This window comes from Nomascus leucogenys, chromosome 15 (genome assembly GCF_006542625.1).
Source record: "Nomascus leucogenys isolate Asia chromosome 15, Asia_NLE_v1, whole genome shotgun sequence".
Lineage (NCBI taxonomy): Eukaryota > Metazoa > Chordata > Mammalia > Primates > Hylobatidae > Nomascus > Nomascus leucogenys.
The window spans coordinates 17,965,609-17,989,480 of record NC_044395.1 but is presented as its reverse complement, the minus strand read 5'-3'; the positions used below and the strand labels follow the sequence as shown (position 1 = coordinate 17,989,480).

The 23,872-nt window shown below is 46.4% G+C and overlaps 1 protein-coding gene across 7 annotated transcripts in view; it reads right to left on the bottom strand.

Annotated features, from left to right (window-relative positions):
• Positions 1-385: 385 nt before the first annotated feature.
• Positions 386-23,872, bottom strand: part of SIK3 (SIK family kinase 3) — a 267,686-nt gene continuing 244,199 nt past the window's right edge. For 3 of the 7 annotated variants that reach the window (XM_030829422.1, XM_030829424.1, XM_030829423.1), the window contains 10 exons: positions 20,289-20,439; positions 18,811-18,936; positions 18,450-18,535; positions 17,881-17,990; positions 15,873-16,212; positions 14,415-15,124; positions 5,732-5,895; positions 4,393-4,525; positions 3,296-3,466; positions 386-2,555 (listed from right to left, as the gene is read on the bottom strand). In XM_030829422.1, coding sequence (XP_030685282.1) covers positions 3,309-3,466; positions 4,393-4,525; positions 5,732-5,895; positions 14,415-15,124; positions 15,873-16,212; positions 17,881-17,990; positions 18,450-18,535; positions 18,811-18,936; positions 20,289-20,439 — 1,978 coding nt within the window. In that variant the 3' untranslated portion in view covers positions 386-2,555; positions 3,296-3,308. Of the gene's footprint in view, positions 2,556-3,295; positions 3,467-4,392; positions 4,526-5,731; positions 5,896-14,414; positions 15,305-15,872; positions 16,213-17,880; positions 17,991-18,449; positions 18,536-18,810; positions 18,937-20,288; positions 20,440-23,872 lie in introns of all 7 variants that reach the window. The other 4 variants (XM_030829419.1, XM_030829421.1, XM_030829426.1 and 1 more) reach the window with 2 other exon arrangements.

Below are 23,872 nucleotides of genomic sequence, written 5' to 3'. Positions count from 1 at the left end.
AAGGAAGCTGTTTTCCACCTGGCCCAGCAAATTCAAATGCTCCCTTCTGACAGGGCAGAGTCCGAGCTGGGTGCCCAGGGACAGAGTGTGAAGCAGAGTTCAGGCTTCTAGAGAATGCGAGTTTCATAAAGGTGAGATGAGATCATGAATCACTCAAAGCCCCACCCTTAGCCTGGGAGACCTCTCCAGCCTCCGCTGCTCCAGCTCCCACCTACCTGAGGCTTCTTCCAACTAGACTCCGAACCACAGGCAAATAATCTATCAGCCTAAGAACACAATCAGGCTCCTATCTACACAAGTTCCTGCTGTCCAACTAAGTAACCAAGTTGTAAGTAAGTGCCTCACGAAAGGAAGGACAAAAGGCAGGACAAAAGTTCTTAGCAACTTGAGTCTGGAGATTTTTTTTTTAATCCTTTTTAGTTCAACATAAAATGAGAAAGAAAAAAATATTTCTGACATTTTCAAAGAACAGAAATAGGAAAGTATGTTCATATACATTCAACATATACTGCGCATATTGGTTACTACAATACAAAGCAATGAGTTTTTTTTAAAGTGTAGTTTGCAAGATGGCACGGTTAGTAGGCTCACTGGCTTTCATCTGGTGTTGCTGGAGGGTGCAGTCTGCTCTCCCATACATACAGTACCATGTAAACAGATCAGGCTGAGCGCGTGGTGGTGGTAGGGCAGGTTGGGGGCATAAGAGTTGGAACAAGCGCAGATAAGTCAACAGCTTTTAGGGCTTTCTTGGTAAGCCCCCTTCTGGTGAGTAGTTGGTGACCCCACCAAGTGGAGGGGAGACTGGGGACCATGGAAACATGGGACAGCTCCCAGGAAGGGCTCTTGCAATGCAGAATTCCACTCAAGGGATATTGGGTCCAGGAGCTGAGCTGCCAGTATCAGTGGAGAAGGACAAGGTGCATGGGGATCCCGCCAGCAACATCAGGATGGCCATGCCGGGCACCCGCTTTCCTCTGTGCAAATTCAGGATGAAAGACTAGGAGGGGACTCGGGACCTCTTGCTCTCCTTTCCCAGAAAGAGAAAGGGTGGAGAGTCAGTGTATTCAAGGTCTCTCTCTTGTTTTGAAGATCAGAAGGAGATAACCCAGACCCTCTCTCAGCCCCAGCCAGCAGAGAAGACTTTGGTTTCTAACAATGAAGAGAAATAAAGATAACACAAACAATAGCTATTGCGTATGCACTGCTTCAACTGGGGAAAGGAGACCACTGCATCTGTCACTGGCACAAGTAAGAGCTGTTCACAATTACAATGCCTAAAGGAAATACTTTGAACAAAAGGTGCAAGTCACAATTCAAATAGAACAGAATCTGGTTAAACATTTCTCATTTAAACAAAAATTCCTTTTCTCTTTATTAATAATGATAATAACAATAATATCAACATTTACCAAAAACAATTTCTACATGATCAAGAATTAAAATATAGGGGCTGAGGGTGCCCAGTGGGGAAGAGGAGGTTAGGAGAGAGGCAGGGCCCAAGGCAACCTCCTACACTTCTTCCCTGTGACAAAGAGGCTGAAAGGGGAGAGCATATATATATATATATAATATATATGTATATATATATAATATATATATAAAATATATATACACACATATATAATATATATATTATATATATACACACATATATAATATATATATGGAGAAACAATCTTTTTTATAGCACAATATAAAATGAGAATGAAAGATGCCACAGAAAGCATAGTGCACTGCTGTTGGGTGTTCAGTCCATGGATAAAACCAGCAGGATGATAAAGGCAACCAACTTTCCAGGTTACAAGAGGGGAGCTGAGTTATCCACCAAAAGCAAAGGCTCAAACTGAGACATTCTAACTGGCAAACCATCTATGCCAGGTCATTCTCAGCCTCCGTGCCAAACTCTTCATATGATCCTGGCTGGGACAGACATGTTTTCCGTGGATCCCAGCAGTAAAGACCTCTCTGGGTTCCAGGCTTGGGGGTTTCTCTTTTTTTGTTCTTTTTGTTTTCTAAGTGCCAGAAGCCGTCACCCTTCCTCTCTCCCTTTGCCTGCCATTAGGATTCCAGAGGATGGCATCCTTTAGTATTTGCTTTCACAGAAGAGCAATGCAGGGGGATGGAGGGTGCTCTGCTGATGAAGACTAGGGAGGGAGTGGCCCTGAGGCCCCTGGCCTCTGAACTCTAACTGCTTTGCTCTCCTGTTTCAAAAAAGGAACGAAAGAAAAAAAAGAAAGGAAGAAAAAAAAAAAGTAAATCACTTCCGGAAGAAAACATACCAAAAACAAAACAAAACACCACCAATTCAAATATACTTTCACAAAAGATGGAGAACATGGATTTCCTTCCTGTTTATTTCCTTGGTGACTTGGTCATACAAGCAAACATGGCAAAACCTTCTCCGAACCCAAAAGAACAGCACACAGATGAACCAAATGTGAGGAAAGCAGCTGTGATATTTTGGGTGGAGAGAAACACAAGGGCAATTTGGCGCAATGCTGCTAGATACTGTGGGTTTACAATCAACCTTTTCATTCCCAAGCTGTACACAAAACCTGGAATAAAGCAGACACAGAGGAGAATTAGTTTGAAAAGAGAAAGACTCAAATATTCCATTTAAAACCTTTTAAAAAATGCAGCGGGTTTACTTTCCCTCAGGTGTTGAGGCAGCTTGCCATACTGAGGCTCTGATGTGGATTTGCCAAGTGGCTTCCCTTTCATCAGGCCTCTTCTGTCAAGGATTTTCCAGATACAACCAATGGTGCCTGCTGTGTACTCTTTGCATTACTCCCGCCAAACAAGCCAATTTCCCCATTCTTTCTACCACAGGCCTCTCATCACACATTTCCCTAGTCTGGAATATCCTGCCACTTGCTTCTGTATGGCCTTAAAAAATGTAGCTGGACATATTTTCCTACCAGGTTTTGTCTTTTAGGCCTGAGTTTAAGGACTTCCTCCTTTCCTCATTACGCTGGCCAGAGGTCACCTCTATCCTCTGGAGTCGTCTCTATGAAGGCTAGAGCACCTATAACACACGGCGGGTCTTGTGTCTTATTCCCATAACCGAACCAAGAGACTGTGTTTAGCATTTCTTCTGCACACCCCCACCCCTACCTCGCGCCCTAAAACTAGCAGGGTCGTTAATGAAAAGCAAGAAACTGTGAAAGCCATGAGGGGAGGCGTGGTACTGTCGACTGCACTGGCCACCACAACACATGGGCTGAAGCTCCTGATGGGATCAGGAGCGGGCACTGGGCCACAGGGCTGGTTTGGCCCTGGCCAGGGTGACACTCACTCTCTGTTTCTTGTTACACGCCTGCCTGCTCCATGCTGAAGGAGACTTCAGGGTGCTTGTAGCTGAGCAGAATGTCTGTAATACACGTAGATGGATAGCAAGAGGAGTTTAAATGCTGGCTGCCATCACTCAGGTCTGGGTGCTCATGACCTCCCAGGCTTGCCCCACATTCTGCAAGACCAAAAAGAATGTATGAGGTTGGCAGGGAACTGGGGGGCTAGGAGAGCAAGGGGGAGACAGAGGAGGAATCGAAGGCAACCTGTCTGAGCATCCCACAGCCTGACTCCCAGCCCTGAATCCTAGCTCACAGCAGGCCCTCAAGGTGTTGAGTGACGATGAGCAGGGGCCAAGATTCTTCCTGTATTCTCCTCTGCCTGTTCCATTTTTTTCCCTTTTCCTTTACCCTTTCCCATCCTTAGGTAAGATCAACTACTGTAGTGTGAGAGAAGATAGAGAGGACTCCTTCAGAAAGGATCACCTCTTAAAGGGTGAAAGGGAGAATAATTTTACTGCCTGCAGGCACCCATTCCTGGGCACTGTCTGTGTTCCAGACATTGTGCTAAGCACTTGATACTCACTAAGCCAGCCAGCCCTCAGGGCACAATGTAGGATAAAGGCTCTATCGTTTTTGCCACTTTACAGATGAGGATCTCGGGGTCCAGAAGGCCAAGTGCCTCGCCTGCAGAGCCTGAAAAGGACAGCCTTGGGACTGATGGCAGACCTGCCCCGCCCAAGGCTTACGCCTATTATTTGTTATGACACCCTCCCTGGACTGGCTCCAAGGAGAGGTAGAAATGTGCCATTAGGACCTGATGCCCTCTAAGCAGAACAGGAAAAAGTGATTGAAGGCATATCATCCCAGAGATGAGAGACAGGAATAGGAGAGCCCTGTGCCATCTGGCCAGAAGCCACACCTCCTTTACACACCCGCACTCAGGGAAGACCAATGGGGAAAGGGGCTGTGTCCAGAACCTGTGGGATGCTGTGGCTCTACCTCCCCATGAGCTCTTCCTATGGAAGAGAGGAGCAGTCACGGAAGATGGAGGGAGGACCCTCCAGGAACTTCTCTGGAGTGCCCCATGCATAAGGCTCCTCACCCTCATCTTCCCCATCCTGAAACTGCTGGCTGCCCATGAGCGAAGACTGACTGAGAACTGCATCTGACATCCGGGCAGAGCTAAGTGCTTTCCCAGCCACGAGACTCATTCCTGGCAAGTTATCCAGCTGTACCTGCAGAAAACAGTTAAGAGACGAAATAAGCACACCAGACAATGCACCACCCTCAGGCAACCCCTAGAGACAGCTGGTCCTTCTGAAGGAGCCCAGGCAAAACACAGCCTGGGGCCCCACTTCAGCCTCCTTCCTCTACAGCACCACCCAAAGGGGGCGCTCCACAGCGACAGTGTGGGAAGCTGCTTGGCTTTCCCCAGTGCAGGGGCTGAGGGTCGGCAAATCTCAGCTGGTGGTGACATCTTGACACCTACATGGCCTTCTAAAACCAGATTTCTGACCTATCCCCATCTCCACTGGGACTCTGTCTTAGGACAGCACCGTCCAGTCACGCTCTGCAGTGATGGAAATGTTCTCTGTCCTGTCCAATATGGTAACCAGTAGCCACAAGTGGCTACTGAGCACTTAAAGTGTGACTGGGCTGGGCGCGGTGGCTCACACCTGTAATCCCAGCACTTTGGGAGGCCGAGGTGGGTGGATCACAAGGTCAGGAGATCGAGACCATCCTGGCTAACACGGTGAAACCCCGTCTCTACTAAAAATACAAAAAATAAGCTGGGCGTGGTGGCAGGCGCCTGTAGTCCCAGCTACTCGGGAGGTTGAGGCAGGAGAATGGCTTGAACCCGGGAGGCGGAGCTTGCAGTGAGCCGAGATCGCGCCACTGCACTCCAGCCTGGGCGACAGAGCAAGACTCTGTCTCAAAAAAATAATAATAGTAATAGGCTGGGCACGGTGGCTTACGCTTGTAATCCCAGCACTTTGGGAGGCCGAGGCGGGCGGATCACGAGGTCAGGAGATCAAGACCACGGTGAAACCCCGTCTCTACTAAAAATACAAAAAATTAGCCGGGCGTGGTGGCGGGTGCCTGTAGTCCCAGCTACTCGGAGAGGCTGAGGCAGGAGAATGGCGTGAACCCGGGAGGCGGAGCTTGCAGTGAGCCAAGACAGAGCGAGACTCCGTCTCCAAAAAAAAAAAAAAAAAAAAAATAGTAATAAAAAATAAAGTGTGACTGAGGAACTGAATTTTATTTATTTTTTTTGAGGCAGAGTCTCAAAAAAAAAAAAAGAAATGCTCCCCACAGTTTCCAGAAAGGCTGGATGCTGACTGAGGAGAGCGGCCAAGAGAGGCTACCCCACATCATTATGCTACGTTTCAAGGCCGGGACGGGGAGGATCCACCTCTGTGCAGCAGGAGGGACCAACATACATAAGCATCGTCGCTGTTCTGGATCGTGTGGTGTCTCTGGAGGGTCCGGGGCCTGTGGTGCTCATGGACGGAGGGGCGTGCTGGGTACCCGAGCCCATTGTGATCCGGCAGCTCCGCTGCTTGTCCTGGAGAACTTCGATCCATGCAGTTCCCTATGACAGGCTCTGAGGAGACACAGCAGAATAGAGTCAGTGGGGCGGAACTTCTCCCAGCACTGGAAACTCCCATCCAAGCAATGTCTTGCAAGGGACAACGCGCAAGGCTGAGAAGATCATGTACACTAACCGCTAATCCTCAGCCAGTGTTATGGCTTAGAGGAGCCTGGACCAGCCCTCCAAAAGATGAGCTGTAGGGGAGGGGACCACACCCTTAGGAAAAAAATTCCACGTTAACAGGGCATGGCTGGACCCCACTGAACCTTCTCTTCTTTCATTTCTCTGTTGAATTAACAGTGATCTATTCCCAAACCTAAATGCACATGAGAATTACTCTTGGAGCTTTCAGGACCCTCTAGCCCTAGAGGATGCATTTGTTCTGTGGCTGGCTGCGTCCTCTCTCCTTCCCCGGTGACCTCAGTGTACCACGCTGCTCCTCTCCTCTTTCTACTTCTCTAACTGCTGCTTCTGACTCCTTCAATGGCCCCTCCACCCTTCCTAAGCAAGTACTCTCCACATTTTTGTCCTAGATCTTCTCTCTCCCCACACTTACTTTGGCAACATCATCTATTTTCATGGCTGTACTGCCTTTATGTAAAGAATTACTGAAGTGCTCCTTTAAGCCCCAGATCCATACTTCCAGCTACTTACTAGGCATCTTTCCCTGGATATCTAACTAGCATGTAACACTTACCATGTCCAATTCCAAACCCATCAACTTCCCCCATAACCTGCTACTCCTTCAGACATTGTCGTTTTGATGCCTCATTTTCCAAATCTTCCAGGCATACGCTCTTGGGGCCACTATTGATTCCTCACTCCTGGTGCTGAATCTACCTCTGCAATGCTGGTCACTTCAGTCCCTTTGTTGCCAATCTCGTGGAAACCTGATTATCTCTTGCCTGGATTATTACGCTAGCCTCATAACCAACCCCCTACTACTATCCTACAAAGACCAACCGTTCTGTAGTCCATTCACTTTCATTTTACAACACTGCCCCGGGCTATCTTCCAATCAGTGCCTCATATTCCCCTCTCCATACATTCTAAGCTCTAGTCAAATGGGACCACTTAACTGTTCCCCATCTATGCACAATTCTATGCATTTGCCCTCACTGTTCCTTCTATCTGCAAATAACTGATTCTTCTGCCTTCATTCCTGCCAATCCAAAGCAACTCATCATTCTATGTCCATATCAAATGCTATTGTCTTTATTAAACTTTTCCTTTCAAACAGAAATAGATCATCTCTTCCTTTAAACTTCAAAAGACTTTGTCTCTGATTGCTCTAACATTATCCTGGGTACCATGTTCAATTATGTACTTAATCATTCACATTAGACTATAAATTCTTTGCAGGCAAGAACTATACCTCATGTATGTCTGTGAACCTTCAGTGTTCTAGAATATTGTCCTATACCCAGTATTATGATCTCTTTCACTGATGTCAGTAAATGCTCTTTAGGCTGGACGCGTGTAATCCCAGCACTTTGGGAGGCCGGGGCGGGTGGATCACCTGAGGTGAGGAGTTCGAGACCAGCCTGGCCAACATGGCGAAACTCCGCCTCTACTAAAAATACAAAAATTAGCCAGGTGTGGTGGCGTGCACCTGTAGTCCCAGCTACTCAGGAGGCTAAGGCAGGAGAATTGCTTGAACTCAGAAGGCAGAGATTGCAGTGAGCCAAGGCCATGCCACTGCACTCCAGCCTGGGCAACAGAGTGAGACTCTATCTCAAAAAAGAATAATAAAAATAAATGCTCTCTTAATATGACTATCCTGTCAGAGCATACAACTCTATGGACTAGAATTGGAGAGAAAGAGGAATGAATATTTCTTCTTGATCAAGGATAGTCAAGAAGACTATCAAAGCCACACCTATGTTGACAGGATCCTCCTGGTAGCACTTTTGTCTTCAGTCTTTAAAAGCCTGGGACTTGAAAATAAGTTGTGTTTGCTTGGTTGGTTTTCTGAGTTAAAGCTTCTTGGAAACTATTGAGCTTATCTTGGATGAACTGACTCTTGGTGGGACTAAGTTTAAAAAAAAAACTCTTAATAGCAAACACAGCTGTAATGCTAACTGTGCCATTCCAATGATCTATTTGAATAATGAAAGTAAAGCATACTTCTTGAATGTCAGGTAAAGGATTTCAGGTCTCTGTATTTAAATGGTTTTCTATAATGATTAAGGTTAGGCTCGGACTTAGGGGCAGAGGCAGGATGGAAAGGGAGGGGAGTAATGCAAGACATTCTGGAGAAAAATTAGAGGAGGGAGCTTCCCAACTACCAAAGGTGATGGCAAGTGAGAAATCTTTTGAAAGTTCTCTGAGCAAAGAGGTAAAAGGAACAGCCAGAAGCCAACTGTTTTGCTACAGAAAGCTAAAAGCCAGCAGAGAGAAGGTAAAAGAAAACCTACACCATGACTTGCTCTGTGGGATTAGCCCGCCCGTCCTACCCACTCTGCCCAATTCCTCTCAGTGGGCACTGCTTGCATGCTGGCACCAGGGCCAACCAAAAACCACTGGCAGGAAGTGGTGCAACATGGTTGCGTGGGAGTGAGGAAATGGTGATTCTGTCTGCTTTGCCAAGAAGCAACGCGAGCAGCCGCTTCTTACTTTTTCAAAAACCTATATTGTCTTCTTTGATAACTAACATCATCCACTCAATTCCTTGGGGTGCTTTTTTCCTCTAAGCCTGATTATATAGTTGGATGCAAATCTCATCAGTTGCACCTCTTTGCTCTCCGCAAGGACAAACATGAGCGCTCTCCTGTTTAAAGATTTTTAAAACATCATTACTAACCATGAGGAAACGGCAAAGCTAACAAAATGTATATAGTCCTGGTTGGAGCCTTCCTGCCTCTTCTGGAGGCCTCAGTGTTTTGGTTTGTTTGCTGTGTCTTTTAAGGCTCTTTTCCTTCCCTCTCTCAGAACTTGTTTTTATCCCTGAGAATGGGGCCTCTGCAAACCAAAACACCCACCCTCCTTTGGGTTCTGCCTTGTCTGCGGTCTTCCCCGCCTTCAGGTCTGATGCCTATAGGCACCAAGACAGAGCAAGCAACCACCTGACAAATCATGTGGGGGCCTTCCTGACTCTCAGCCCAGAGCTCACCCCTCAGCCAAGCTGCAGTTGAGCACCAGGGTCATAAGCACAAGCTCTGGGGTCAGGACGAGTTGGCCGTGAATCCTGGCTTCGCTGCTTCCTGAGGAGCAGGAGCTCGGGCAAGTTATCTTGCTTTGCTGGGTCTTAGTTATCTGTACAACAGGACTGACTCCATGGGTGCAGAGTGCTTCATAGAGGTTACTACACTGTAAAGGCTCAATAAAGTCTGGCATGATTTATATTCAGTTTAGAGATGTTATTTCTGAGTGCATAAGGGCATACTGAGTCAGCTGACAAAAACAAACAAGGAAATCGATTTAATCACAGAACCCTGCTTACAGAATTACGAGGGACAATTTACCCATATGTAAATGAACAAATGACTAGGGGAAACTTTAATTTCCAGGAGAAGCCTCTGATTCAGGACAGACAAATGTCAGTTAAAAGCCAGATGAAAAAGAGTATTAATAGGAGTCAGGGGATACTCCATGGCTCTGTCTGCTCAAGTTTCAGTATCATCAGTAGGTCAAAGACCTGGAAGGGCTAGCATCTTTCATTTGGCAGCTGTGCTTGGAGGGTGCAGAGTGGGCAAGGAGGCGTAAAGGAAAAAATACATGACCAGGGGATCAGAAAACTTGAAGTCAGGACCCAGCTCCCTCACCAGCAAAGTGTTGGCAAATCTTTCAGCTTCTCCTCAAGGTTCCTGATCTCAAAAATGAGGGTTGTTTGGGGGCTCAAAAAGACAACACATGTGAAAGAGTCTTTAATCAACTGTAAAAGACCAAATAAGTCAAGTCTGATTTTTGGTAAGAATGCTGACCCTGAGTCTAGAAGTCCTTTGTGACACTCTATAAATGAGACCCTATCGACCATTTTGGGGGGTATAAACAGACTAACCCACTGCCCAAGGAACATGAGATTTAGGATCAAATCTTTGGCAACCCTTTATGCCAATTCAGCAGCTACCAAAGTCATGGAGGAAAGACGGTTCCCAAGAGCTACATGCTTGAATATTTATCAAACTAAAGGTAAGAGAGTGCAGAGGTAGGATGATCGTCCGATCACACAAGGGGAAAAATGCACAAACGGACACAATGCACACCACCCACCTTCCCGGGGAACTTTGAGGCAACTTGCACAATTCTCTATTGAATCTGTCAATGTTGACTCGTCCTTACTCACTTACTGGGTTTTGAGAGAAAATGGGAGCAATGACGTGCCTGCATACTCCCCTTAAAGGTTCTGGGGTAACCTCTCCCACTCTGTCAGCATTTTACTGCTCTATGAGGCCTGAGTAATAATGCTGAGGCTGACTGAGCTCAGAGAAGAGGATGTGGTTTTCTTTGTGAGTTCCAGTTGGTAATCTCACGGTGTAGATTGGTTATGCTGCTGTATTTATTTGCAAAGTCAAAAAGATCAAGTGTGTGTACCACTATAGAAGAAAGACAAACCTTATTTTTCCTTCTAGGGTGGCAGGCAGGGAGATTACAGACAGCATGGGGCATGTGAAATCCTGACACTTCTACAAATGGGAAAGAAACCTTTGGCATGCTGCCTGCTCAGTGCTCTCACAGTGCCTGGCCTCATACTGGCTGGTGGCAAATCGCCATCAAGGAAATAGGTAACCATGGACACTGATATGATGGCATCTAATTTTCCTTTACTAATACCAACATGGCTGGGTGTGGTGGCTCGTGCCTGTAATCCCAGCATTTTGGGAGGCCAAGAAGCGAGGATTGTTTGAGCCCACGAGTTCAAGATCAGCCCCGGCAACATAGCAAGACCCTATCTATACCAAAGGAAAACAAAATTAGCTGGGTGTAGTGGCACGCGCCTGTAGTCCCAGTTGCTCTGGAGGTTGAGGTGGGAGGATTGCTTGAGCCCAAGAGGTCGAGGCTGCAGTGAACCGTGGTTGCACCACTGCACTCTAGCCTAGGTGACAGAGCAAGACCCTGACTCAAAAAGTAACTAAATAACACCAACAATCCCTGTTCATCTACCCTTAAGAAATGCTAAGAAGATCACACTAGCTCTGCTCTTCTTAGTGATACTTCTTGTAGCACTTAGTACCTAGCACTTCATAGCAAAGCTGTTTATGAGCTTGTTTTACATCCCCTAGTACAGTAGAAGCTCCCTGAGGACAGGTTCTTTATCCTTTCATCTCTGCATTCTCACAGCACCTACACTAGAGTCTTGTGCAACACAGTTGAGATGGAGGGACCATTAAAAGAAACAGCAGACATTCCTTCCTGGCCAAAAAGGTTGAGAAGAGTGAGCTCCCCCACTTGCCTGCAGAGTGGTGGGGGCACAGCATTATAAGCCTTTTGTGACAGACGTGAACAGCAAATTATCTGATGACTTTTTCGGTAAAGCAAAAATGTAAGCTCTGAAGTTTTTAAAAGAAACTTGAAAGCCAGGCATGGTGACTCATGCCTGTAATCCCAGCACTTTGTGAGGCCGAGGTGGTTCGATCACTTGAAGTCAGGACTTCAAGACCAGCCTGGCCAACATGGTGAAACCCCGTCTCTACAAAAAAAATTAGCCGGCTGTGGTAGTGCACGCCTGTAATCCTAGCTACTTAGGAGGCTGAGGCAGGAGAATCGCTTGAACCCAGGAGGGGGAGGTTGCAGTGAGCCGAGATCGTGCCACTGCACTCCAGCATGGGTGACAGTGTGAGACTCTGCCAAAAAAAAAAAAAAAAAAAAAACTTGAGTTTTTTTCATGGTACAGCTGAATCTAGACGATGCATTTTAGAAAACCTCTGTCCTTAGCTTCTACTAATGCCTTCATGTACGCTGTACTTCAAACCAGCCAAGCCTGCTGCTGTCCTTGGAAAATTCCTTGAGACAGTCTCACCCATTGTTCTTTTCTCTTGCTTCTCCTCTAGATCCAAATGGCAAACCTTCTTCATCCACCAGGACCCAACCCACAAGCTACTTATTGCTGGAAACCTACCTTGTTCCTTGGATTGAAGTAATTTCTCCCTCCTCTGGTGCGCCCACAGCACTTGCACCAACAGTGGGTACTCAACAGACTAGCATGCCTGCCGAAGAAGGGGTCCTCTGATAATCAGGGGACAATGGGGAATTATGCTCTCCAGACTTTCTATACATAGAAGTCACACAGGAAGGAAGGTAAACTAGAGAAAATAATTTTTGAAGAAAACATTTCAGGAAGTATTGAAAGTACATGGCAACCCAGCCGGGGGCAGGGGTGAAGGGCAGAAGCACTGTTTGCTGCAGCTATGCTCCTTCCTCAGTGCCCTGCACACCCGGGACTTGCTCGGTAAGCATCTCTTTTGTCAGTGGCAGCTAGTGTGAGTACTCCTACGTTCAGTTGCCACTGACTACCTCTTGACTTTGGGGACAAGTTACTTAATCTCTGTGCCTCCGCTGTTTCACTGGTAAATGGGAATAAGAGTTGGTTATTCTAGGGTTGTTTTAAGGATTAAATGAATCCGTATGTGAACAGCATTTGGTGCCTGGCACATGGAAGGCACAATAGAAATGTGAGCTCAGCCGGGCGCGGTGACTCACACCTGTAATCCCAGCACTTTGGGAGGCCAAGGCATGTGGATCACGAAGTCAGGAGATTGAGACCATCCTGGCTAACATGGTGAAACCCTGTCTCTACTAAAAATACAAAAAATTAGCCGGGTGTGGTGGCGGGCGCCTGTAGTCCCAGCTACTCTGGAGGCTGAGGCAGGAGAATGGCGTGAACCTGGGAGGCAGAGCTTGCAGTGAGCTGAGATCACGCCACTGCACTCCAGCCTGGGTAACAGCAAGACTCCGTCTCAAAATAAAAATAAAAATAAAAATAAAATAAAAAAAATAAAAAGAAATGTGAGCTCATCTCCTTTTCATGCCAACTATAGCGTGCTAATCTGCTGGAAGCTTCCATTTGCAGGGGAATCTTTTCCACAACATCCCCGTACCATCATCCCACCTCTGTTAGAAAGCTCCCAGGCTGCTAAGGCAGCCTATTCTGGAGAGTTCTTATAAAGGTCTTCCACAGGGAGTTGAAATTTGCTGCAACTTCTATCTTGATCTTGGTTCTGCCCCATAATATGAACCCAGAAAAATCTAATCCCTTCTTCCATCTAACAAGTATGATGTTTCTCTTCGTTTTTCCTCCCAATCCTAAATACCCTCAGGTCTGTTAACCATTCCACCTATGACCTGGTTCTGAAAGCTCCCATCCTCCTATGTCCACTAAGAATACAGCAGCCACAAGTGAACACAGTACATCTCACTGGGGCCAGTCTCTCAGCTGGATGACACCCATCTGTTCAAAAGGTCAGGATTGAACTGGCATTTCAGGCAACAATTCTCCCCTAAGAGTGCATAATGAGTACAACCTGGCACCACCAAGGCTTTTTCACAGAAACTGCTTTACAGCAAGGCCTTCTCTACTACTCTGTGCTGCAGGACCGAATTCCCCTTGGAGCTGAGTTTTCAGCACTGACTTTAAAGGACAGGGCAGGAGATGCAGGTAGTTCCAGGGAGGGAAGGATGGAAGAAACTGCTCAGTCTCAGGGTTGTACAGTTTACAGATAAATTGCTTTTTATTCCCTTGGATGGCAATGGTGAAGAGTGGTAAATTGCAAGATTCCTGGTTTTGTCTAGGATGAATCCTATGATGCTAATGGAACTGTATTTTCTAAGTATAACTTACTGATTGTAATCCTGATCTCCTTCAGAATGAGAATGAATACACTCATTAATTATAAAGTGGTACAAAATGAAATGATAATGGGGCCCCTTATGATGCTGTAATATTCCGCATTTAGCTCACTAATAAAACGACCAGAGTAATAATACCTCACATTTATGCACTGAAATCATACATTTCAGATGATCTGAATGTGCCTCTCTCTCATGCAAATATTACGAAGAAACAAACACATATATACATGTTTTCATCTCCACAGATACTCCGTAAGATACTCCATTGTTCCTCCAACACCTTCTTCACAGATGAGGAAAATCAGAATCAGAGGGTTTAAATGACAGAGTTATCATTATTTATGATAGCTGCAAGAGCAGAATTAAGGTGCTCTGACTCTTGTTCCCACGCTATTTACACTAAATTATGTTTGTCTGACTTTTTTCTATTGCACAAGTTAAAGTTAGCTGTTTGGATGGCAGTCAAGAATTTCTGGATTCCAAGAAACTGGTATGAATAAGGGAAATAGATCATCTATCTTATTGACTAAGTGTTAATTTTGTATCATAGTCCTTTGATTTTGAAAATGGACCCCTCGTGCACCAATAACCACTTCCTACATGCTTCTCCCCAAGAAGGTCCTGAAGCTCAGAAATTCTTTTTTTCTTAGGAACACAGAAGACTAGCTGAAAAAGGATAACATTACTCAGTCAGCTGATTAGGGCAGACTGGCCCAGGACTTTCACTGTGAGGAGACACTTACCTCTGCTGGGCACCTTATTTTTACTGAATGCAGCAGTTGGCTGATGACCATAGGGATGTATCCCCAATTCTTGGGCATGACTCACAGTTCCTAGCAAAGATTCAGGGTCCCCAGGTCCACCGGTACTCAAGAGCAGAGGGCTGTCATGGCAACCTTTGGTCAATGTACTTGAACTCTTACTGTCTGGGAAGCCGTCCTTGGCCCCCTCACACGAGCAGTCCTCCTCCATGCTCTCTGAATGCATCAGTGCCGGCTGGTGAGCAAACCCGTGGGGTGGGGTGGCTGAGGAAGCCTGTGAGATACATTCCTGTGCCCTGATTTGTAGCAGATGCTGGGGGCTGGTGTGATGGTGATAAGAGTCAGCATTTTGATAAGATAAAGCCTGGCGCTCTGTCATGCTCTGTCCCCCAAGGCTGGGAGCCAGACTCCCCGCATCTCCTTGGTTCATGTGCCTGAACAGTTCCTGGTATTCTTGCTGTTGCTGCTGTTGCTGCTGCTGCTGCCGTTGTTGCTGCTGCCTTTTAATGAGCTGTGCAAATTCTGTTGGGGGCAGCCGGATGTCCGAGTGGCCGGTGAGCGAATGCCGGGGAGAAAGCAGTCCTTGAAGGATGTGGGGTACCTGCTGGTGTCTTGTATAGTCTGGCGGCGTGGGAGACAGCAGGGCCTGTTGTAGTGCCGATGTGGTATAGTGTGGCGGCTGCTGATGTGCACTGGGAGGGAAGGTGGGGAATTGGTCAAGTGGAGGGACTTTCAGGGCTTGGGTTGGAGAGAACCCCACTCCTGTTGAAGGGCTGTAGCTGCTGGGGGAACCCCGGGACTGGTCCGAAAACAGATGGGGGTGTAAATGCGCCTGGTCGTAGTTAGCAGGGGAGAACCGATTCACGTTCAAGCTGCAGACACAAAAGGGAGTACCAGACATCCATGTAACAAGTACTAGACTTCCCGGGAACAGCTTCTCCTCCTCCTCAGCAGGGAGAACCCACTGGTACAGAGAACCGTGGTGTGACAGAGAAGTGGTAGATGTATGCATTGTCCCTATTTATTCCATTATTGGCTTGTCCAGTAACCTCCAAGGGACTGAGGGCACTGCGTGGGTAATAGATCTAGCTCATCTTGAAGGAAGCAACATCAAGATGCTCCCTTCAGGAAAAGGGGAACTGGAATTTTTATACATTCCTCTAATAGGCCATTTTCTTCTTTGCAAGCAAATAATAAGGTAGCAAATAATAAGGTAGCTTTCCCATTTTCCACCTCAGTCTCATTAGAATTTTAACCTTGGGTCAATAAAAAGCTGACAAGTTCATTCCAAACCCAGCATCCTGATTTTAGAAAGTGTGAAACAAGAGCACAGCCTAGTCAGACCCATTCTCCTTCCCTCCTTTTCTCTCACTCTGCTAAGGGGCTTCCTCCCACCTGGATCCCATGCATAGATGGCTGGGTGACATTAGGCGGTCTTACCTGTGAGCCTCTGCACTGTCAGCACTCAGCTGCTTGGACAAGGGACGGTGCCCATAGCTGAGGGTGGCCATCAGGTTGGTACGGTGCTGCATCTGCATCTGAGTGGCACTGGGACTGATGGAGATGCCACGCCCACTGGAGCCTGCAGCTGTGCCTGGCATGTTGCTGAGCATGTCAACAGGCTCTTGGACTTGGATGGTGACCTGCTGTGACTGAGCAGGCTGCTGCATACCCAAGCAGGTTAGTGCCACGTTGGGAGGAGAGGAACAGTTCTCAGGTTGCGGCTGAAAGATTGCACTGCGGGAAGGTAAGCCTTGAAACTGGGAAGAAGATGCAGCCCCTGGAGAGAAAGGAACCTCAGAGTGACCAAGTGCCCCAGGCCACCAGCCAGCCAGAAGTAATGAGAGCTAATGAGGATACTCAAACCACATATCAGCTAGAACAGTGCTTCTCAAACTGCACTGTGCATAGGACAAGTCTGGAGAACTCGTTAAACAGAAGATTCCTGGGTCCTATCTATATAATTCTGTTTCAAACTCTTGATTCAGTAGGTCAGGATGGGCCCCCAAGAATTTGTGTTTCCAACAAGTTCCCTTAAAAGCTGGTCCATGGATTACAGGGGGTAACTTGGATCTAGGCAGTGCTTCTTGAACCTTCACGTGCACACAAATGGCCTGGCATCTGGTTAAAAATGCAGACTCTAGGCTGGGCGCGGTGGCTCACACCTGTAATCCCAGCACTTGGGAGGCCGAGGTGGGCACGAGGTCAGGAGTTCAAGACCAGCCTGGCCACCATGGCGAAACCCTGTCTCTACTAAAAATACAAAAATTAGCTGGGCATGGTGGCGGGCACCTATAATCCCAGCTACTTGGGAGGCTGAGGCAGGAGAATCATTTGAACCCGGAGGCGGAGGTTGCAGTGAGCCAAGATCATACCACTGCACGCCAGCCTGGGTGACAGGGGGAGACTCCATCTCAAAAAAAAAAAACCAGACTCTAACAGGTCTGGAATACGACCTGAGATCTTACTTTTTCTCCCAATATTGGTGGCTGGGGGACCCCACTTTAAGTAGGAAGAGCCTAGAGGCCAATTCAGACCCTTCTCAAGGATCCTAGGGAGACTGACTAGGGACGTAGCTTGTGGAGTGTTAAGAGATCCTAAGACGGCTGACCTCTGAAGACTCACAGTCACGGTATACTTATCTTCGCTCCCATCTATACACCCACAAGAGAGCGGCCCACGTGTATAGTAGACAGCCAAACGGAGGCATGACTATAAGGAAGGTTCCAGTAGCTGCTTTTTATTTGGTAGGGCTGGAGGTTTTGTTAAAAATACTAATAATAGTAAACCTTTATTGAGAACTATTTTGTGCCAGAGGCTGTTCCAAGTGTTTTACATATATCTACATACTGTACCATAATTATCTTCAGTTGACATTTGAGAAGTAATATGGTTTGGCTCTGTGTACCCACCCAAATCTCATCTTGAAGTGTAGTCCCCATGTGTCGAGGGAGGGACCTGGTGGGAGGTGACTGGATCATGGGGCAGTTTCCTCCATGCTGTTCTCATGATAATGAGGGAATTCTCTAGATCTGGTTGTTTGGTAAGTTTCTGGTGCTTTCCCCTGTGCAATCTCTCTCCTGCCACCATGGAAGATGAGCCTTGCTTCTCCTTCTGCCATGACTGTAAGTTTTCTGAGGCCTCCCCAGCCATGTGGAACTGTGAGTCAATGAAACCTCTTTCCTTTATCAATTACCCAGTCTCAGTCAGTTCTTCCGAGCAGTGTGAAATGGACTAATTCAAGAAGTCAAGTTAACTTACCCAAGGGTTTACAGCTAAGAAACTGATGGAACCAGGATGCAAACCAAAGCAGCTTGGCTCTAGAGTCCATACCCCTGAATACTATGTTATTCTGCCTTTCAAATGGTTTATGGTGCTCAAAACTGGGACCATCATTTTTTCCCATGTGGCATAAAATGAACTGTTTGGTCTGAACCTCTCCACTCACCGTGAGGCTGGATCATGGCACTGCTCATGGGGGGAGGACTATTACTGGGCTGCCTGAAGAGATGGTTGTTGGGGTGGTTGGGGGGTGGGCTTGAAGGCTGAATCCTTAACCTTAAAAATAACAAAAGAGATACACAAAGAAGCTTCCTAAGGTGACAGTACAATCTTAAGTTTCAGCCATACAACATATATAAGTGGAAACTATTTTTTTTTACTTTGATAAGCCTCATGTTAGAAAAATATACATAAGCCATCCACCACAGTCTATTTAAAACCTATCTACATCTTGTTTGAACAGACTTCCCAGCCAAAATGGCAGAGTTCATTGTGGGCCTATGTCTGGCTCCTGTATTAGGTATCAGATTACTTTGCTCATGGGGCTAAGGAAATGAAGTGGCACAGGGAGTTGGGATTTCAAGAAGGCTCCTGAAATTTACACTGGTTTCTCTCCTTTTCAAATAGATTCTTGCAAGATGAATGCTCAAGTCAGTCCATATCTCCCAGTGAGTCAAGCCAAGGGTACCATGCTATCGAGACAATGGCTTAGGCACAACACAAAATGACTCATACCTCTGGAGCTGATGGGTAAGGAGGGCTGGCTGATTTTCACATGCAGCCTGAAGAGGTGGAGATGGCTGAGGAGGACAGATAGAGTCCTAAAACATATATGGGGAAAGGAAAAAAATTATTGTGAGCTTGAAGATTACTCAGAGCTATTCTCAGGAAGGGAAGAAACAGAAAGAACTATCTGTGTCTCAGATTTATGCTTTTGTTGTTCACCAGAAGGTCTGATTACCTTTACTCAAACATGTCAATCATAAACAGAACACAAATCCACTTTGCGCTGAGTGGTCTCCTCCAAAATGCACAGGCAAATCAGCCTGAAAGCAAACTCCAAACAAGTTGGAGAAAGCAAAGAGTGAGGGCCTACTTGAATTTGTTGCTGGAGAATTTGATGGTGCTGCTCCTGCTGGTACAACATATGCTGCTGCTGGGTCTTCTCCAGGGTTCTTTCATCAATCTGCCCCCCGTACATCTTCTGCAGCTGCTCACACTCCTGAAGGGAAAGTAGTTAATACAGATGGGATAGAGCCAGACCCACCTCATGCAGTGATTTCAGCAGATGCAGATCTGCCCCCAAGGTCTCATGGGCAGGAAGAGCCGCAAGAGAACAGTGTCCTTGATGAGCAATTAACTCATTTACCTAAGTATCTGGTGCACTAAATAGATTCACATCCTGTTCTGTATGAATGAATGGAAAACATCAAGGATGGCCTTTGTATGAGTACAAGTGTCCAATGTGAAATCTGTGTACAGAGCGCATGCCATTGGAAGCTTGGTCATCAGGAAGGCAGAAAGGAAATTGGCTCTTTATAGAACCTTTATAGTACAGAAACATATAGAGATACATTTCCTTCCTCTGAGAGTGCCGTTCCATACCACCTGGAGAGAATGCCAGGTGGTAACAATGTACAGCAGGTTTAATCAAGACCCAGCATCCTAAATCATAAGCGGAGTGCCAGGGGTGCAAGGTGGCTCACGCCTGTAATCCTAGCACTTTGGGAGGCCGAGACGGGCGGATCACCTGAGGTCAGAAGTTCGAGACATAGCCTGGTCAACATGGTGAAACCCTGTCTCTACTAAAAATACAAAAATTAGCTGGCATGGTGGTACACGCCTATAGTCCCCGCTACCCAGGATGCTGAGGCAGGAGAATCTCTAGAACCCAGGAGGCGGACGTTGCAATGAGCTGAGATTGTGCCACTGCACTCCAGCCTGGGTGACAGAGCGAGACTCGGTCTCAAAAAAAAAAAAAAAAAAAAAAAAAAAAAGTAGTACCTTCTCTGATGGTTCCCACAGAAACCCAAGCCCAGAAACTCCTTTCCAATGAACTAGAGACAGGAGAAAAATTTAGTCCCTTCATGGGGGAAGGAAGTCTGATCCTGGGGAGGGCTGTACATAACACAAAGTAAAGAAAGTGCGTTAGAAAGCTATACTTTCTTTTTCTTTTAAGACAGAGTCTCGCTCTGTCGCCAGTATGGAGTGCAGGGGTGTGATCTTAGCTTGCTAGAACCTCTACCTCCCAGATTCAAGTGATCCTCCCACCTCAGCCTCACGAGTAGCTGGGACTATGCTAATTTTTAATTTTTTGGGGGAGAAAGGGTTTGCCATGTTGCCTAGGCTGGTCTAGAACTCCTGGGCTCAAGCAATCCTCCCACGTTGGCCTCCCAAAGTGCTGGGATTATAGGCAGGATCTACTGCGCCCGGCCCAGAAAGCTATACTTTTTTAACCTATAAAACTGCAATGTTGCTGACATAAAAGGGGTACGTTTACCACCCCAGTCCTCCTGCAATCCTGGCCTCTGTCACCCATGCTCCTCCAGGGATGCCTGCCACCTCTTCCATTACCTGCTGCAGCTGTTTGATGCTGCTGTTGTTGCCCATTTTTTCCAGGTGAGCTTTGAAGGCCTGGATGCTCGCAGCCCCATCTGAGAACCGGCGCACAGGGGAGAAACGCTCCGTAGGGAGGTGCAGAGTGTTGGAGTCCTTGTAGGTAGAGCTGAATACATGGGAAGAGAAGGTTAGAGGCTAGGACTCAAGGGCTTTGACCAAATCACACAGGGACTGCTGTTCCAGATGAACATAAAGACGGCTGGCTGCCCAGGTAGCCCTGCATATTATGCCACTTTCATGCCATTTCCGGACGTCGGTCGTTTCCCTAGCCTGCTTCCCTTTAGAGGGCTCCAAGTGTACATCTTCCATCTCTACTTACCTTCAGTTGGCTTACTTTCGAAGCCTGGTGAGGTCCTGAGATCAAGTACATCCAGTTCTTATAAATATACTAGGCCAGAGAGAAAAGCTTCTCAATATCCTCCAGGCCAGGCTGTACAGAAGCTCTTGCTTTTATAATCCTGTGTCTATCTAGTGCCTTTAGAAACCTTAAATTCACCATTTGAGCCAAAGTTTTCCCTGAGCAATGATCTCCGTATGGCCAGAGGGAACCAACAGTCAGTTTTGTGGTCAAAGGCCTGGCCTGGAACTCACAGGTTCTGTGAAAGAAAATAGAAGGTGGCGATTGGGGTGGGGGAAAATGAAGACTTCTGATCCTGGGATGGAGACAACAACATTCTTAAGGAATGTGGGCCTTGAGATCCTGCACGTACCTGGTCAACAAATAAGGTCACCTACTGTGAAAATCAACTTCTCAGAGCAGCAGCACTCACCCAGCCTCCTAATGAAAGAGGAATCATATGGATTACCTTCAAAGACCCCACTGCTCAACCAGAACACAGCCAGAATCTTACAGAAAGAAAGAACAAGCTATTGATAAGGAATGCCTAAGACAGCATCGGGGTTAGAAGCTAACACCTACACTTGTGACCTGATGATCAGAAAGAGATGTTTATGGGCTGAGGTAAGCAGATAAAAGACTGCCAAGGCAGCAGCATTCCAGTAGCAGATGGAAAAGATCAGGGTTTCATGTCCAGGGCAGAGACGCCATTACACTGAACTTTGGATGAAAGGATGTGCCACCTTGCCAGTGATTCATTTGGGACTGAAGCAGAACCACAGCTCAGGAAGCAGGTTAACAAGCGAGTTCAAATACAATGCAGACAGCGCGGGACCAGGAGGAATCTAATGACCATGCAGAGGTATCCAGAGAGTTCTGGCAGCAGGTGAAAGCCTTTTACCCTCTCTTTGCTAATGATGGCTTTTGTTTCAGACTCCACCTGAGGCTTGACCCAGTAGTGAGCTAATGAAATGAGCACGAACATGTATTTGTTTCAGTAACACAAAAATCAAATGAATTTGGGGGGCCACAATCCAGCAACAGGGATCATGAAGGCTGTGTTCAGAAGCATTTCCTTATAACTTGTCATTTCTGTTTCTACTTCAGGTTGAGTTAAAGCAAGCAAGTACTATTTTCTCCTAAAATTTGATTCCTACGCTTTCAACGTTTTCTGATAATGGACACATTTCTGATCCCCTCAGAAAGCCGTGTTCTTCAAGCAGCAATACAGTCTTTCTGCACAAAAAGAATTCTCTCCCATCAGAGAAAATCCCAGGTCCAGTTATTTCATGACTTTTTCAGAAGCTCAGGTTGTGAAGAGACTGATACCCAGGTCAGTCCAGCACAGTAACCTCAGAGGAACGGTTCTGATGTAGTTGCTCATTTGAGAAGCACTGATAAGTATCAATTGTGCTTGATTTTATTTTTATTTGCAATCACACTCAAATTCAGGATGGCCTCGCATTAGGCTGATACTCCCACACTATACTCTTCAAAGAGGGACTTGGTTCCCCATCTGGATAAAATCTATCTTGTGTTAGTTTAAAAAAAAATTTTTAGTTACACTTTTTAAAACATTTTTAACCTTAAATTACACATTTCCAGAAATGAAAAGGTTGATTAGACCACTATTCTGTTTCCATGTTGAACTTCATCTCTTCTACCCCAGAAGGATAGGTATATATACTGTTCTTTAATCATTTCCTCCAGAAAATGAAAGGAATTCAAGAACCCATCCAGGCCACCCGTATTCCATGTTTTATAGCCTTGGAAAGTTTCTCATTTCCCCTGAAGACTGGCTTTAATCTCTTTTGTTGCGTATTTGTGTAGTGATCCCATCAAGACGTGCTGGGTTTGCACAAATGCCCCATCTTATGCAATTTGCCACTCATAAAACATCATTTTCTTCCAATTCAAATAGGCTTGGCCACAGGCAACCCTCAAGACACCAAAAAGGTTCACATGAAAACAGACAGCAGACAGATTTCCAGCAGGCAAGGCCTTGACAATGACTCTAGGCAGGGTGGATATCACACAGACAGAGCTGTGGGCCAGTGTGGACCTTCTTGAGTAACAAATGTCAACAGAATATAGGGTCTGTGATAAAGCCTGACTCTGGAAATGTGACGATCTTCATGTTCCCCTCATAAGAAGACCTCCTGAGGAACACCTAGAATTCAACAAGGATACCTAAAGGACTTCAGCTAAACAACAAACTCAGACAAGTGCTAAAACATTAAGTGTCAGGCTGTGGAGAAAGGGAAGAAGGAGACAAGGAGAAAAGAAGGAATAAAGGGTGTATTAGATACCAGTGTAGAGCTTGAAGTTATGAGAAATAACAGGAAACGTATAGGGGAGGAGAAGGCAGCTCTCCAGTAATCACTCAAAGTGCTCTTTATTTATTTATTTATTGATTTGAGACGTAGTCTCACTCTGTCGCCCGGGCTGGAGTGCAGTGGCGTGATCTCAGCTCACTGCAACATCCGCCTCCCGGGTTCAAGCAATTCTCCTGCCTCAGCCTCCCGAGTAGCTGGGACTACAGGCGCTCAACACCACGCCCAGCTAATTTTTGTATTTTTAGTAGAGACGGGGTTTCACCATATTGGCCAGGCTCGTCTCGAACTCCTGATCTTGTGATCCGCCTTCCTCGGCCTCCCAAAGTGCTGGGATTACAGGCATGAGCCACCGCGCCTGGCCTCAAAGTGCTCTTTAGTGTGCACGAATACTGTAAGTCCTGAGAGATTTTCATTAGAAAAAGCCTGTCTTTCTGTGCCATCAGAGTTTTATTTGAGAATTGTCATTCTTGCTACTCCTAACAGACCATTTTTACCAAGTTATTCATAGTCATTTATGAAAGCTTATCTTCCTTCTTTTAGGGTTCCAACGTGGCACTAATTATGTCTCACTCTGCTCAGAGTTCACTTGCCTTTGCTGATTATGTTGATGCCAAATGGGTAACCAGCCTCAATAAAAAAAATGTGTCAAGCTTGCCAGTGCAAGCTGGCTGCAAGATTTCATAACAACACATATATAAACCTAATTTCCTTGGAATCTGATTGCTTTTCAACCTTCCCAAGGCTGCTTTTCAGTGTCTTCCCCAAAAGACAGAAATAAAATACGCTCTAGCAACTGGTGGTGGCTTTGAACGTGTGGGCCGTGAGCTTAGGGATAGCTTCCGAGTGGACAAGACTGAGATTTTTAG